Genomic DNA, 17,364 nt, shown 5'->3' with positions numbered 1-17,364 from the left:
ATTCCTCCTATGCTGTTCCATACACAAAGCCTTGAAGTGCAACAGCTGCTCCTCCTCCAGTGTGAACAACTGGCCCATCAGCTGCACTACGCCGTGCAGCCCCTGCCCACGGGGCACGGCTGGGCCTTTGCTCCCACGGCATCCACTGCTTGCCTCACTTGCCATTAGTAAAGCATGCAAATTTTGAGTTGTGAAAACAGGATATGAAATGAAAAATGGCAGCATAAAAGTTGTAGTCCGGAAACAAATGTCATTAGCTGCTGATTCTTTGCTAGGCTCAATAGTTACACAAATAATGGTGCCTCCAGCAGACTTAAGCCCAATTCATACTCTCACGGCCTGAAAATCCTCTCTGAAGTGTGAAGTCAGTAAAACTCCATGATCGACAATTCCGTTTTCTTTTCTGCACGTTTTGTGGAAGCAGGAGTCCAGGCCACCCCTTCTCCTTTGCCTCCCCCTCCCTTGCTAAAACAGGAGTAATAAGCACACAAACAGTGGTACCTCTGACAGCAGCTTTTGACAAAAACCTGTTAAGAACTCCTCAAGTGTGAGACAGAACTGAGCAGCCTGCTGACAACCAAGGCACATGCCAGCAGGGAAAGCCAGGGCACTCGTCACTCATACAGGGGCTGTGGCCTGCCAAAGGAATACTTCCACCTATTCCCACCCTGCTGTCAGGTAGCAAACCAGCAGCTAACGTGACCAAGCACACAGGTGAGGGGACACACTTCGTGCTGAGAGAACGAGACTTCCAACAGAAGCTCTCTTGGCACTTCCTATAACACAATAATCACATCTTCATTTCGTTTTTTTTGTTTTCCTTCCTACTATCTGGGTTAATAGATGAGAGAGGCAGTTGTCAAACAGTTGGCCCTATAAGGTAATCAGATGTGTAACTTACCCAAGACCAACTTCTAGATGGTAAGCACTGGTGCTTTAGCACCTCTAGGAGCAAAAAGCAGTGTGAGGGGCTCTTCTGCGTCCATCTGGCTCAGGCAGAAACAAATACCCATCCAGAGTAGGCTGCACCTACACTGCAGCTACCTATGGTCTAGCCTGAAGGCTGTCACAGTCCCGGCAACAGGCATCGGTACTCAGTGTGTGTGAGTGCAGACCCTGTCAAGTTCCAATATCTACTAACAGCCATTTCGGATACTGAAAAAATATCTCACCAACAACACCATCTAAGCATGCCCATGATGAATATACATGTCCTTTTTCACACATTCATGCATTGGTAACATCTACTGCAGAGCTCTGTCCTATTATAAAAGCAGCAGTGTTAGTCATTGCAGTAGGGTTAGTTTATACAGGATTCTTTTATATAATTAATGGAGGTGAAACTTACTGGCATATCTTGGCTGCAGCCCCATGCAAGCAAGCAGAAAGCAAATATATTTAAAATGGAAGAGAGGAACTGGCTAGCAGGCAGCTACACTCACCCTTTTGTACAGCCTATGGTCCACCAGTGGGCTTCAGAGTGCAAAACAATACCAAAGAGCCATTAGACACACATGGCAACAACCATACCTTACCCAGAGCTTCACTTCAGGGAGGAGGAGACAACACTTCTGCTTGCCTGGAGAGAAAGAACCCTTCCCACTCCTGCCTACGGGACTCCTCTTTACCAGGGAAGAGCAGTCCTGTGTTTAGGTGGTTTAGGGCAGAAAGTTATAAGCAAGTAGAATAAACCCAACACTTTCATCCTCGTGGCATTTCTAGCTGTATCCTGCCTTCCCTTGCAGCAATCGTCTGGTTTTCATTTCATTCCAAATGCTACACCATTGAAAATACTGCAGATCATAATCCCAGCCTAGCAACAGTCTAGCTATCCCTCAGAAGCATAAAAGTTTCCCAGGAATCAGAGAAAGAACACGAAACAGGAGGTTACCTTCCCTCTGAGAGCTGACTGCATGCACTATGCATGGACTCGGCTCAGCAAATCCAAACACACTTTGGAGCTCCAGGACTTCCTTACAGGTCTAGATGTGTCATATCTGGGGATCACTATGTAGGTGGAGTCTTTCCAAAACCATTAAATACACCAACCCTTGGTTCTGCCTCATGCTGGACAGTATGCCTGGAGGCAGCTCAGCTCAGCTCCTCAGGGCAAGGGCAAGCTTCATGCTGGAAGTGAGTCAAGTGCCAGCTGACAGGTCCAGGCACCACGGGAAGATGGGTGAAGGTCTCCTGGGAGGCCAGGAAGTTTCTGTTTCTCATTCTCAACAAACACCACTGCCGTGACAAGTCATGTTGATACCATGTTATGGCTGATGCATGTTTTTCACCAGATTTTTGAGAACATGACAATAGATGGGTAAGTACGTTTAGTATTTTTCAAAGTCAAAAGGAGACAATCTATGTGTGACGGTCAGAATGACTGCTGCTGCTGCTGCATGACTCCTTGGTCTCCATGGCACCTGAGAACACTCAGCTACTTCTCTAAGCATGCATTCAACCAAAACTTACTTTTCTGATTTCACCAACACCTACAGATCCACTACTGAGAGCTCTAACCACAGAACCTCTCTCTTTAACTCTCTCAGAACACCTGGAACACTGTCTGCTCAGGCAACAAGCATTAAGTTCAGGAGATAGATCCTCAAGGGGATCGTGCACGTTTGTGCTACTGAGCCTTTGTGCCCAGAAATTACTAAACAAAATAGGACAACGTGACCATTTAAGCTGTTCTGAACGTGAGCAGAGAAAGAGTTCTCATAACTGGCTTAAAGTAGACTTTGACCAGTTTTAAATAGGAAAAGAGCCACCAACCAGATGGTTGTCAGGGGAAAGCCTGAGTGAATCTCACCTAAAGACTACAGAATAAGCTCTTAAGAGTTATTTATTGTCCCAGCAACAAAATCTGCATGTGGACAAAAACCGAGGGCAGGCAGTTCTTGGGTTTTTTTAAGGTTAAATTTCTGAACTTTTAGAATTTACTGCCTTCTCACTTAGCTCCCTATCCTTACAACAGATCCCAACTGGCTTTTACAGCCTCTTCCCCCAGCTCTTTAAACTGACAGAAATCTGGTATGAAACCCTGTTTCTTTTATGTTCCTGTGCATGCTGTCTTTTCTCACACTCCCTCAGACTTTCCAAAAATATCTGTCATTTCTATCCCCTGTACTGACAAGGCACTGTGGTTTAACAAGTGGCTCCATAGTGACAATTTTATGCCACAGAACATTAAATAACACTAGATATTAGTTGTTATGGCTCACCCCTGGATGCTCAGGAGCCTGAATAGCTGAGATGTTTCTTCCTGGTTGGGGTTTTCTTAATTTCTTGTTTATAACAGCAGCGTGCTAATTTTGAGCACTTCAAGAGGAGTCTGTGATGGGATTTCAACAAGCAGAAGGAGCCTGTGGGCCTGTTAACCCAAGCACCTGTCTTAGCAGCAGCAGCTGTACCCTGTGTGAGCATCACAGTGGACACACAGGAGACTAAAGTGATACAATTAGGAGACTTACATGGAGGTGGTCTGAAACCTGCTTCACATCCTAAGTTTTATTACTCTATCCATAGAAAGAGGCAAGCAAGTCAAGCAGGGAGGAAGAAATGTAATTATCAAGATACAATGGAAATTCAGAAAGCCTGAAGAAGAGCAGATGAGAAGGAAGCTACTCCCTCATCTTTCACCTGGTACCCAAGTGCACCAGCATCATGAGAAAGGCAGCTCAGAAAGTGGGCTGTGGAGTCAAGTTTGGGAAGGAACCTATACAGATACGGCTGGGCCGGGGAAAGAGGAGGAATCTGCTGAGATGCTGGAGCAAGTGAAGTCTGGTTTTATCAAGTAAATCTGTATCATTTCCAGTATTATACTTTTCCTTTACAGTTATTGACACGAGCAGAAAACTTCACTTTGTGTTCAAAATCCTGCATGGCAATTAAGCTCCCAGTTTGTGTGGTGTTTGTCACTGAGTGCAAAGAGCAGAGGGACCAGATCCCTGTGTGGTTCTGGCAGCAAGAGGAGCCTGAGGGTCTGTGAGGCTCTGGCAGTGTGACCCCAGGATCACGGATGTGGCCCAAGTGTACAGAGCATGAAGTGCCTTAGAGAATGTCTTTCTTCAGCTGCGTGCTAAGAGCTGTTTTGGCAAACAGGAAAAGTATGGGGAACAAGGCCCAAACCTGTCACATTTCTAAACACTTCTATAAATCTAGTAAATTTAAGGATTTTCCAAGCAGATTCTAAATGCTGCTTTTGCCATTTTGTTGTCTTGCTTTTATTTTTAGCATTTGTCAATGCCAGAATGCTCCTGCTTTTAATTTGTGTCAATTATTAATATTAGTTACATTAACAGAGTTTTAAACTCTTATGATTCCTTGGAGAAAGTATGTGACCACAAACGTGCAATTGTTTTTATTCCAAAAGGAAAAGCAAGGCAGTTTTGAAACACAGTTAACATCTTTGGTGGAAACAAGTCACTTTTTTGTTTTGTGGCATCTTAGTCAAGAACCAGGGATGAATTCCCAAATAACTGCGACCGCAAACAAAGTCTACGGACAGGAACAGGACTGCACTGCTGGAGAAATTCAAGTACTGCACAATGTGACACAAGCCAGAGAGAGCCCTAATGACAATGGGTCCCTTTGCTCCTGAATTCTGTCTGTAACTACCCAAGAGCTAAACCTGTCCTGCACAGGTGCCCAGCAGCAGCAACCAACAGACCACAGGCAAAGGAAAGGGTTTTGTCTGCAAACTTCAGCGGTGCAAATGAGCAGGGTCTTGCTCTACAAAGAAAACAGGAGAGGCTGAGGAGGAAGATAACGAGCTGAAGGCAAGAAAAACTGCTGGAATCATGGGCAATTTAAGCCCTGTAGAGTCTGTGTTACTCAACAGCTGGAGTCTTAACTGAGCACAGCTGAAGGGCATGGCACACCCTGGACATTGGTGGGAACTCTGGAATACAGCTAGACTGGAGCTATTCCCTGGGCCTCTGTGAGAATCGGCTGTAAAAGCCTCTGGCAGGTTCAGCTCAGAGCCTCTGTGAATGGAAACTGCCACGTGGCTTCCCCAGGGACTGCCTGGATCTCAGGCAGATCTGAGAGGATACAGAAGTCCTGAGCCTGCATCTGATTCTAGTGGGACGTGCTGCACAACAAACACAACAAAACAAACCTTCTGGTCTCTTCCCTATGCCCTGCCAAAAGCAGGAAGCCACTTGTGCTTTTTCATCAACAACTGCAGTGTTTCAAGTGCATTTGGAACTGGCGTGGAAACTACAAAGCCCTGTTTCTTGTACACACATTACTTCCCAGTGAACCTGCAGGCAAGATGTCCTTCCACAGCCTGAGCCACACTGACCTCCTGAAATAAGCTCTTCCCTCCCCTGGTGCTCTGAAATCCTGCAACAAGGACCAAGTCAGTTTCTAAAATCAAGTCGATCACATGTCTCTCTAAGAGCTCTCCTTGTTCAAACGTTACTGGGCTGACCTAGACGTGCTTCGAAATGCATCGGGTCTGAGCAGCTCCTGAGTGGATGAAATGCATGTGTGGTGAGAATGGAGTGAGCAGAGTCAGAAACATCACAATTCACTTCTGTCTAGTCAAAGCTCCAGTTTACAACTTGATCATATATGGGCTCTTTTCGGCTAAACCCAAACCCAACGCGCTGCTCCTGCCCCAGGGAGCTCTCTGCCCACCCTCACAGGCTCCCACACTGGCAGGATTTGATTTACCTTCGTGTCTGTACTCCTGGCTAGCTGCAGTATGTGTGGGGTGGCTGACATGAACTAATCTGCCTGCTGCTCTGCTGGCACATTCCACCTATCCATGTCAAAAACAATGCACACTTGAGGAGAGCCAACCAAATGACCCTGTAGCCAAATAAAGGCATTTCCAGCACAGAACAGATGTCACATTTTGCACTTTCCCATGTACCATGAATGCTTTGTGCTGTAGCTAGAATTTAACAAGCTTTTTTTGAGTCTTCCTCAAGTCCAGCCTCTCAAGTCACACAATCTGGGCTGCTTTACCATATCAGCAATGGAGATGAACACAATTCTTTTTCAGCAACAGTCCTAAATTAGACTTCATTTTTGACACTATCTTGGAAACAGCTCAGCTTTGTTATTTGATTAAAAGATCGGTAGTGAGCTGATTCTACTCAACTTTACATTGTACTCAATATTGACACACTGCTCTAAGGAAGGGCAGATACCAAAAGACAGTGTCATACCTGTGGCGGCAGCGTCGTAAAAACCGCATAATCTTGCGAGCAGCTTGATCCTGCTTCTTGGTAAGCAGACTGCTTCTAAACACAAAAAATCCCAACACTGAAGGGCAGGCAAAACTAGGGAGAACAATACTAAATGCAAGAATAATTATCCCATGAACCACTGTCCTTCTCCCACTGGCCTTTGTCTGTGAATTACAGCACAGCCCCGAAGAGCACAGACCCAACACGTAAAGACCCCGAGGGATCCTGTCATCGCAGCAGTTCACCTGAGTTTCTGTTGTACAATGGTGGCTGCTCGACGGTTCTGCCTCCTCTTCCCACATTCTTTGTAGCTGCGATAGTACTGCTGGATCAGCATTGCGGCTCGTCGGCTCTGCTGGAATTTCTTCTGCTCATAGTAACTTCGGAATTTGCTCTGGATAAGAATGGCAGCTTGTGTCATCTTCTTATAAAGTGCATACTACACAAGAAACAAAAAGAGAAGCTGAGGCATTCCAGTAAGACCAGCAAAAAGTAGGTTCCTACACAGAAAGACTCTTGAGCCACTAAGACTCGATGAGTCTCAGTGATGATGAGAAGCAAATGAGTATCTATTCACTGACTGGGAACTGAATGAGAAAACTGTGGCAGCAAACTGGAACAGCTGTGAGATTAGGGGCAGAACTTAGTCTGCATCAAGGAGGCAGCTATGTGTTTTCCTGCTGCTGGAATAGTTCGATGGGATTCATAGAGTTACAGAGTAGTCTGGCTTGGAAGGGACCTTTAAAGGTCACCAGTCCAACCCCTCCAACATGAACAGGGATATCTTTGAGTAAGATCAGCTTGCTCAGAGCCCCATCTAGCCTGACCTTGAATGGCTACAGGGATAGGGCATCTAGGCTTGGAAGGGACCTTTAAAGGTCACCAGTCCAACCCCTCCAACATGAACAGGGATATCTTTGAGTAAGATCAGCTTGCTCCCCATCTAGCTAGTTCGATGGGATTCATAGAGTTACAGAGTAGTCTGGCTTGGAAGGGACCTTTAAAGGTCACCAGTCCAACCCCTCCAACATGAACAGGGATATCTTTGAGTAAGATCAGCTTGCTCAGAGCCCCATCTAGCCTGACCTTGAATGGCTACAGGGATAGGGCATCTAGCACATCTCTGGGCAACCTGTGCCAGTGATTCACAGCCCTCATTGAAAAAATGTCTGCCTTGAATCCAGTCTGAATCTACTCTCTTTTAACATAAAACCATTACCCCGTGTCCTACCGCAACAGGCCCTACTAAGAAGTCTGTCTCCATCTTATTCAGCCCCCTTCAAGTACTGAAAGGCTGCAATGAGGTCTCCCTGGAGCCTTCTCTGCTCCAGGCTGAGCAGCCCCAGCTCTCCCAGCCTCTCTCCAGGGCAGAGGGGCTCCAGCCCTCTGAGCTCTCATTTAATACCGAGCTCGCAGGGGCTCTACACGTCCATGCTAATGACCAGATCCAGGTGCACTACACTTAGGAACAACTTTGGAACTACTGGACTGTTCCAGAGCCGTGTTTACACTGCAGCAGGTCTGTGTTAGAACACTGACTGCAATCAGGGGAATTGCTTTTTCCCTCACCAACAGAAATATCACTGCAGAGCATGGCATGCTCAGTTCCAGGCAGCCCTTGTCGGAAAGGCTCAGAACAGCAGCCACAAAATCTGCCCAACTAAGTGATTATAAGGGTAAAGCAGTTTGAGTGACTACTCCCAAATGCTAACAAATGAACTACAACTAAAACACACTTTTTTGTTTCTTCATTATAAACTATCTTTTAAACAAATTACTTTTGTAAGAACCAAATTTGCTGGTTATAGGTGTATTCCACTTTCCTAGGACAATTCACTTTCCAACAGCTCATTTTCTGTTTTGGTGCCACAGCACAATACCCCAAAAGTTTTGATTGCTCATGTATTCATTTTAATCCAAGCATTTCAAATTCAGTAATTCTAACTTTTAAAAAAACCAAACAAACCCACAAAAGCAGGACAGTTAGTTAGGCAAGTCTAATGTTGAGCCTAAGTCACGAGTGAAACTAAATCTCATTAGGAATCTGCAGGAAACATCCCCTGAACTCACAAATTTGCATGAGCAGTCACACACACCACAAATTCCGTCTAGCACTGTATTATTCCTAGCCCCATCACTCCAAATAAAGCAGGCACAAACTCTTCAACAGAAAATCTTTTGTTCTACACCCTTTACCTTTTGCAGCATGCAAGCAGATGACTGCTTAAAAGAAACCATATCTATTCATGCATATTTTTAGCCCTTTTTAAGATGGAGACGTAGAATAATTTACAGAAGTTGCACTCATACCTCTGAACTAACACTACGACAGAGGTTTCCAGTGTCTACTGATTGTATTTTGGTATATTTTAACACTTTCAAAACTTATGTATCTGTTGTTCCTGGATATTTTATCAGCTTTGATTTCTGCTTACTTTATCTGACAGGTGAGACAGAAATAGAAGCTACTGTCTTGCACAGGGTAATGTCCTAACATACCTCAGCATTTTCCTGTCTACTGGGCCAAAGGAAAGCCAAAAAGCAAACAAATAACCCTCCCAACATCACCCCAAAGCAAAAAAACCCTCCAATATCACCACAGACCACCATTTACCAAATTTCACTTTTTGGAATTGAAGCAGTCAATAGGAGCAGTTATATTTTGCCATTATTAATTTTGAATTGTTTTTGTATGTTTGTTTCACTTATTTTTCTTCATTGTAACATTTTTAATTAAATGGATAAGCTTGTAATTTTAAAATTAGCTGTTTTAAATAAGTCCACTCATGGGCTGGTCATGTTTTTCCTTCAAACTTTTAGCCCAGCTGGGACTTCTGTGGCTGAGTTACAAACCCCTGAATAGAAGGGTTCAAATACGAAACCATGACATGAGCTGTGACTGTTCAAATCTAGTCACAAGCCTGTGCTGATCTCTGCAGTGCAGTGACAGAGAGTGGAATAAGGCATGTGAAAGAGAAATCTGCAGTCACTGGATAAGACCAGACCCCAATATATTTGCATTCAACTCTAAGAGCTGCTTGGCTGATTAGCTGCTCCCTTCTCTCCTCTTGATCCCTATGGCTGGGAAGAGGATCAAGGGAGACATCACCTAACCATCCTCTGCAAAGGGGAAAGCCTCAGCGAGCACAGCGTCCCAGAGAGATAAAGTCACTTACGCTGACAGAACTGTCAGCCTGATACACAGCTGTGGGACAGGAGGGAGCTGGAACGGATGGAATATCCCCTCAAGGACACATGCTCGCCAGGAAAAGCATACCTTGCCTCTGGGTAGCCCTTGGAAAAGCTCAGCTGATTCTAGAATCTGATGAGAGCAAGATGCTGCACAGCAGAGAAACTCAACTTTACAGCAGAAACCTACTGACTGTGAACAACTTAGGACCAGCATCACCAATCCTGCCTCCAGCATAAGCAGCAACGCACTGAGGTGTTGGTCTCAGGAATTCAGGGCACAGATGAATGGTCAAGACCCTTCAGCAGGCAGGCAGAATGCAGAGGACATTGGCTGCATGGGTGGGCTAAATGCTCTGTGCTCCCTGAACACCAAGGCAAGAGTCACTGAGTGGCAGCAGACCAGGAGCAGCAGAGGGAAGCCTAGACCAGGAGCAGCAGAGGGAAGCCTGTCCTCTGGGAGCTGCCTGCACATCAGCCATCGCTGCTCACACGAGCTGTGCCACGGCCGGCCCAGAGCAGCTCTCACAAGGTCTGGTTTGGTACTGATTTCTCAGCCACAGGCACTTATTAGTGGATACTATCAAAACATTTCTCCAAACCCCAGGTTCTCCTGGTTTATATTGAAAGTTAGCAACCCACGGGGAACTGCTTCCAAAATAGTGTTTGCATTTGTATTACCTTCAAGGCTATCCAAGTAAGCTTGGGGAGAAACAGAAAAATACATAGTTAATATTAGCTCTGCAAATAAGAATGAAAAGAACCAAGCCAAAACAAAAAAAACCCAAACAATCTTCTTTCAAAAAGAAGCCATTCCAGGATTCAAGACAACTCAGTTTGTCAAGCAGTAGTTTTTGAAAGGAATTAAGCTTCCCTATTGCAGGAAGCATCAGTCCAGAAAGAAAGCTGTGTGACAGGTTGGATATGAATCATGACACAGTCAACTAATACCAGAAAGACTTCCCACATCAATGTTTTTGAGGGTTGTAAAAGAGCACAGGCATTTTGCCTCTTACTTTATGAAACATGTCACCAGGCACCTGACAGACTCCATACAGGGCAGAGTGCACAGAGGGATGTGGGCTCTGACCCCACAAGAAAACCCAAACCAACAAAAAAACCAACCAAAACCCAACCCAAACAATAAACAAACAAATGCAAAACAAACCACACAACAAATAAAAAGAAAAAAGAAAAAAGGGAAAAAAAGAAAAACATCTTCTTTTTCTGGGGTTGAGAACTCAGCCTGAAAACATCTCCAACTAGAGTCTGGAGAATGGTCTCAGTCCTGTAACAACTTGCATCAAGCTACAACACGTTGACTTCCCATAGTTTAAAAGTTTAGTATGTGCAAAATAAAACAACCTATTTTTCATCTTCACCTTCATCAAAGGCAAAACCAACTTCAATTTCACAATGAAATTTGGCAAGCAACTAGTCAGCACATAGTCTCCTCAGGCTATAGCATGCATAAAGGCCACTATGGAATAATTACTGCCCCCTGTCTCACAGCAAAAAACACAGGCTTCTACACACAAACAAAGGAATTTCAAGGATATCCTCCAGAATTAAGATTCATGACACAAATTTTCCTGCGTTTTCAATTCTGTCTGAGCAGGGTATTTCATTATTGCATGCTGGAAAGCATACGAAAGGAACAATGGGGTAATTCCCATGCCAAAGGGCTGTGTTCATAGCGCTTACATGTGCTACATAAAATTTCACTTCCTTGATTACCTGTTTGTACTTTCGGTAGCAACGCTGAATAACAGCGGCAGCCACCTCCTGCTGCTCCCGGAGAGGACGACCCTGTGTGGAGAAGGAGCAGTGAGTGGTCAGAGAGCACCGGAACCCAGGAGAGACGATGTGGCTCGCGGCTGCTCGCAGGGCACAGCTTCTCAACCTAGCAGTGCTACCTCATCCAACTCAGGCCTAGGCATTTCCTGGACATGTCTCTACTGTCAATTCACGTAACGAACAAACCCTCAAAATGCATCTTTACACCAAGCAGGCAACTACCCAGAGCCTCTGAGGCACATTTTGAGGATGCGCTCGGTGAGCGCCGCTCGGGCACGGCCGGCGTGCTGTGGCACGGCACGCTCCCCCCAGTACAGCACTTGCTGGGCAAACACCAACGAGCAAACGCCGGAAGCATTGAAAAGGTTATGACAGAAACTGTATTTTTGTCCCGAGAGTGAGTATTACCTATGTTTTCTTTTGTAACAAATTATACTCTGTCACAACTAACAAGGAAGACACTGGATCTTTGTTACGTACCTTGTATTTCCTGAACACTGTCTGGACGAGTTTGGCAGCTTCATAGAGTTCTCTCTGCTCATGATCAGACAGAGTTAACTGTGCAAACTCATTTTCTACCTTCTCACTGCTGGATGCACTCAGAAATTCAGACCAGTCAGCTGCCGAGGGAAGGCTGGGTTTCTCAAAAGCTATTTCACTGATTGGTGAGCCTGCAGGGCTCAAGCTGGTGTTCGAAGAAGGGGTCAGGGGTTCACTATACAGACTTCTGAAATACCAATCACAGTAGGAATTATTGGCTCACAAAGCACCTGGGCTGGCATCACAGATAAGGACAACAACATAGGGAATTCAAGGCAGAAGGTCATGCTCCCCACTCTCTCTGAGGGGCGTCCCAACACCCCTGAGCCTGCCCGTACTGCGCTGCACAGACGTGGCACTGCAGGGAACCCACCATTCCATCAATCTCTAGCCATGTTGGCAATGATACATCTGAGCACAAGAGCGTGCCTGGGCTTGGAAGACTCGCTGAGACCCTGCATCTGCAGGCTGAAGAGTCAGCACATGCTGTCCAGCATTCACACCATGCCACAAACCCAGAGCAACCTAACAGCTCTCACTGACCTGATCTGTGCAGCACTCGGCAAGTGATCAACATCAGCAAGGTAACTGGCCAGCCAGCTCATGGTGGTGCTCATGGCAGCACTGTCTGTCCTCTCCACCAGCAGTGACTCCATTGGCACAAAATTCTCCCGCTTGATCCTGTCAGGCGTAGCTTCAATAATGTGCTCTGCAAGTGTCATCATGTTCACCTGTCAGGGGGGAAATGAGAGCAAACGTTTGTTGCCTGGCAGAAGGTGCCTTGTGCTTCCATGTTACAGCCCAGCTGTAAACAGACACCCCCATTTTCCCCAACACTGTGGGAGCTGAAGCCTACTGTTTGTCTCAGCAATGGAGGAAAATTTGTTAACCAATGGTGATTTGTTTTTCTGTCTCTTCTGACAAAGCATTGCAGGATTTCATATTCACTAGACCTCTTCCTTTCCTTTACGGGGAGCTCAACAGACCTGGTGAAAGGTTTATGTCACTGGGTCCTTAGTCTACACTAGTGACAGCTAGTAAAAACGATTTTGCCCTTCTTTTGCCAAGACATGCAGTAGAGCACGACAGGACAACGAAGGCACATCAAGAGAATTTAAAACCCTTGGGATGACACATTGTCAGGAATTCTTCTGAACAATATCTTCCAGCCCACCAAGATACACAGGAATTTTTGATACAGAGAACAGAAAACAGTTCTGGTTTTGCAATGATGTGCCAGAGGAGAACATTCAGAGATGCCAAGGCAGTGCAGCTGAGGCTGTGCTCCCATTACTCCTTTTGCTCAGACAACCACAGTATCTTTCTCCCTGTGACTATTTCTCATATGTCTCTCCTGTGCTTCTGTTGTATTTTTATTTCCTCTATTCCATACCTAGTGGGATTTTAACTTCCCTAAATCCATTCTCTCCCCTTCTTGACTCTTATCTCCTTGACCCCTAAAGTGCAGTGGCTTGGCCTGCAACCACAGCACTACCTCTCTCACATCTTGTCTTTATAGGGACTGCTGCCCAGTTCCTGAAGAACTATGGGGCCCCCTTAGTCTCATTTACTGCTGTGACCAAGAGGCTCTGCTTTTTCCTTTTTCCTTGTACAACTGCAAACAATTTTGTGCATGCTGTACACTGTTGAAGTGTATGCCAGTGCATGACCCCAAATGCTAACCATTAGCCTCTTTGTCTGGGTTGAAATTGGAAGAAAGTATACATTGACTGCAACCACCTCCTTCCTCAAAGCACAATCCAGAATGTCTGGAGGCCTCCAAGGAATTTCTCAGTCAGGCTCGTCTGCGCAGCCACCGTGTTCTCTGGACTGCTGCTCTTGGTGCGATGGGTACGTTTACCTGCAGTTCATCCATGTGGTGTAAGCAGTCCTCTTCCCCTGTGTTGTCCCTATAGGACAAGAGCTCTGCATCCACCATCTCCCTGTCAGCCATCATCAGCACATTCATCTGCTCCCGCTGGTGTAGCCGCTGGGCTACAGCATCCTTCCCCAGCGCAGTGCCCTTCTGGCTCCCTGCCACCTGCACTGCCGACACACCGATATAAATGTCTTTTGGGTTCCATTTGACGCCCGCTTGGCTGCCAGAGCCCCGGTACCCAGTAACTTCTGGGATGTGCTGGGAGACCTCCCGACCATAGTCCCTCATCCCTTCACTGGGGCTGATTGTCTCAGTGGAGGATTGCTTGGAGCTGGAGTTCTGCTTCCTAATGCTCGGCTGTTCCAGGCTCAGTGCAGTGGAAAGCAGCTTCTCTTGCCGGGCTTGAAAATATTCAGGGCTCAGCTTATGCTTTTTGGGTGCAGGGTAATCTTTCTGAGTCTCACTACTGTAATAACTGGAAGGTTCTGATCTTGGCCGTCTCAGCTCTGGAAACAAACAGATCAGGGGTCAAAACTAAACATGCAACCCACCACTGCCATAGGAACATCAACAGCTTCTGCCTCAAACCTGCAGGCCAAAGTACGTGTCGTGTTCCATGACACCCACGAGGATGTCCAAAGGGAGTAACAATCACAAAGGAAGCATACTGCCTCAACCACTCCCAAGATGCACACAGCCTGCCAGAGCAGACATTCACTCCTCTTCCTGATGCTTACGCAAGTGCATGGAACACAAGCAAAGAATCAAGCATGGACAGCAGGGCTACAGGTGGCCTCTGCCAGCCAGGTGAGCTCCTCGCCCCCATGTTTTCACATGTCTAATGTCAGCAAAGCAGTGTACGCCCTCCAGGTTGTTTTACCTGTGTTTGTACTGGAAATCACCGTGACTCCCTTCTGAGGCTCCTGAGAGGCAACAAGTTCACTGTGCCACTGGGACACCCAGTTCTCTGTGTTGGAATCTGTGCTTGAGGGGCACTGAATCCTGGGGTTTTGCCCAAGCTGAGTTTGTTCATCTCGCTGTAACTGCTCCAAGCACTCTGCCAACTTCACGTGGCCCCGAGACCGAGCAATGGCCAGTGGCAGTCTCCCAAGGGAGTCAGGAATAGAGATGGCTCTGCGGTCCCACTTGTACAGCACAACAGCTGCATCCATGTGGCCCAGGGCACATGCCCACATCTAAAGAAGAAAAGATAATTGGGTGACCTGCCTTCTCCTTCCTTTCTTGCTAATGCAGTGGAGTCTGGTCCCCAGCTCACAGAAAAAAGACTCTGAGAAACAAAGCCATGACATGCTCAAAGCCAGCAAATTACTTTTATAAATGTCCTAGCCTGACAAAAAGCCATTACACAGGACTAAATGTATGCTACTCTCTCTAATGACAGAGAAACCTCCACCTGCCAAATAAAGCTGACAATGTGACAGTTTCTTATTTAGTACTAAATTTTTTTGGGGGGAGTAAGTTTATTTTTTTTTGCTTGTCTAAGTCTTCAGTCATGATTTCATAATTCCAATGACCAAGATATTGTAATGACTTTACAACCTCTACAGTTAAATAGTCACAGAAAACAGCTTGAAAGAAGGTGTGTAAAGTTCCTCCCCCAGCACAACAGGGGAGACTAGATTTTGTGTAAAACACAACACAGAACCACCTGTCTGCTCCTTTTCCTTATGTTACTCAATTACAAGGTTTTGTTCTGTGTCGTCTCTCTCGATAAAAAGCCAGGAAGCTGATAGTGCCATGTCTTACCATTTACACAGCAGGGACACACAAGAAACATCTACTCTCCAGAGTGAAAACACGTTAGGAAAAAACCACAACAAACTCAGGCCCTCTCAGAAGTTTTGGACTTGGCTCTTACCAGAGGAGTGCAGGAGAAATGATCCACATTCAAAGGGTCAACTTCCAGCTCCAGATCGATGCTGTCTGCATGTTTGGTGCTGCAGAGGAAACAAGAGAAAGAATGATGCTCTGTAGCCATGTCAGGATCATTGCTGAAGCACCATACCATAGAGAAGTGACCACAGCACACATATTGACTACAGATGGTGCCCCCACCAGCGACCCGAAGAGTATGATACATCCAGTGATTGGACTCACTCTCTCAAGAGACAGGTCCCATCAGATCAGGGCATGGGAATAAGTACAGGGAGACTTGGCTGTTTGAGTGGAACAGCCATAAATGTGGACCGAGCAGAGTTTGTAGACGCTTCTGCCATGCCCGTACTGACACCCCAGAGCCCAAGGGGCTGGGTCTTACCGCCATTTGATGAGGGTCTGGATCAGGGTAGCATAGCCCTGGGCAGCGGCTAGGTGCAGCAGTGTCATTCCTCGGAAAGTCTTGGAGTGGATCAAGTGTTTGGACTTCGCCCAGCAAGCACGACTCATCATCTTCTCGCATACCACCACCACGCGGCTCTCAAAGCAGCTGCCCAGGGTCCCAGTCCCAGAAACGCACTGAAACACCACACACATCCCACTTTAACCATGTAGAGGAGCTGCAACCTGCCCTGAGCAGGAGGCCTTCCACTTCTGCAAGTACTGAGACTGTGGCGAACGCAGCTGAAAGCCAACTGCTGTTAGACACCCACAAACCAGACTTGCTGTTCAGGACAAACTATAATCCTTTCCACATCCTACCCACAAGACAAACTCTGGTAAGAAAGAATAAAGCTGCTGTGTCTGGACACGGCAAGGTTCATACCTGCACCTGCGTTCCGCCGTTCCCACTCCCGTTACTCCCGCCTCCTACTCCTTGTTTGTGCTGCTGGGAGCCTGTCATTTCAGCCATTCTCCTCTCCATTTGCTCAAGTCGCTCCAATATTGACATCCTGAACTGGTTATCTACGTTGGAGAAAGCCAGAATAAGGACATTTCCACGGAAAGGAAGCTCAGGTTTTACCAGACAACTGCAATAAGCCACAAACAGCTATCCTCAAAGTCACTGAGCAGATTTGCTCTGCTTGGCAATGCACACAACACTTGCCCTGCAGCATCCTAGCTCTTCAAGTTCCTGCACCAACCCTTTGACTGCAAATCCAGAGAATACTCTTATGGAAAACAGACAGAAAAATGAAAAACACAGGCAGAAGGCAGATCTCTTCCCTCGTGAGTCCAGCTGTATCCATAGGAGCGGTCGGGGTAATGAACTGTCTTTGAAAACATGAATAAACCCTAAGCAAATACACCCATTCAGAGAGCATTTTAGTATGATCATATCTGCCAAAATACTCTTCATTTTAGAGTACTGCCCCTACTTCACAAGAGTCCTGGATTCAGCTTGGCTTGCCTCCTGGAATCATGCAATAATGATACCTGGAAGAAAAAGACTTTTCTTCCTTCTATGCTTAGGACTAGGAGCCTTTAACACGACACTTGCCTCTTCCCTGGCAGACTCCCTTTCTTGGAAAACAGCTTCAGCCAAGTACCAAAACCAGAACTACTGGAAATCAGCATACAATCACTGACAATCCCATAGCACAATTCTGGAAAGCAGCATGACTCTGGAGCCCTCTGGTCCCTGCAGAAGTCTCAGGGCTGTGTTACTTATCTTTCCCTCCTTGCACTGTAACGTAACACTATTCTACAGCTACTAAAGGTAGAGCAGGGAGATTCAGACAGGTTAACAGATCACTGCTGAGCCTGATGCTGTAAAGATCAACTGAGGCAATGATTCTGTGGTTAGGGCTAGTCAGTGCAGACTGAGTGGCTGCAGACACACAGAGCTCCTTCTGTCCTGCA

The 17,364-nt window shown here is 46.3% G+C and overlaps 1 protein-coding gene across 1 annotated transcript in view; it reads right to left on the bottom strand.

Moving 5' to 3' along the window:
• The window catches only part of CAMTA1 (calmodulin binding transcription activator 1), a gene marked incomplete at its 5' end in the record, with an annotated part of 25,478 nt that extends 9,011 nt beyond the window's left edge, over window positions 1-16,467 (bottom strand). The window contains 12 exons of the mRNA XM_009084317.1: window positions 1,443-1,473; window positions 6,180-6,254; window positions 6,446-6,639; window positions 10,071-10,091; window positions 11,127-11,198; window positions 11,667-11,913; window positions 12,270-12,457; window positions 13,588-14,111; window positions 14,486-14,801; window positions 15,485-15,563; window positions 15,884-16,080; window positions 16,328-16,467. Of these exons, the coding sequence (XP_009082565.1) occupies window positions 1,443-1,473; window positions 6,180-6,254; window positions 6,446-6,639; window positions 10,071-10,091; window positions 11,127-11,198; window positions 11,667-11,913; window positions 12,270-12,457; window positions 13,588-14,111; window positions 14,486-14,801; window positions 15,485-15,563; window positions 15,884-16,080; window positions 16,328-16,467 (2,084 nt within the window). The remainder of the gene's footprint in view (window positions 1-1,442; window positions 1,474-6,179; window positions 6,255-6,445; window positions 6,640-10,070; window positions 10,092-11,126; window positions 11,199-11,666; window positions 11,914-12,269; window positions 12,458-13,587; window positions 14,112-14,485; window positions 14,802-15,484; window positions 15,564-15,883; window positions 16,081-16,327) is intronic.
• Window positions 16,468-17,364: the final 897 nt, after the last annotated feature.

The sequence above is a fragment of the Acanthisitta chloris genome, unplaced genomic scaffold (genome assembly GCF_000695815.1).
Source record: "Acanthisitta chloris isolate BGI_N310 unplaced genomic scaffold, ASM69581v1 scaffold8021, whole genome shotgun sequence".
NCBI lineage: Eukaryota > Metazoa > Chordata > Aves > Passeriformes > Acanthisittidae > Acanthisitta > Acanthisitta chloris.
The sequence above is the reverse complement of the archived record's forward strand: the minus strand, read 5'-3'. Positions and strand labels throughout refer to the sequence as shown.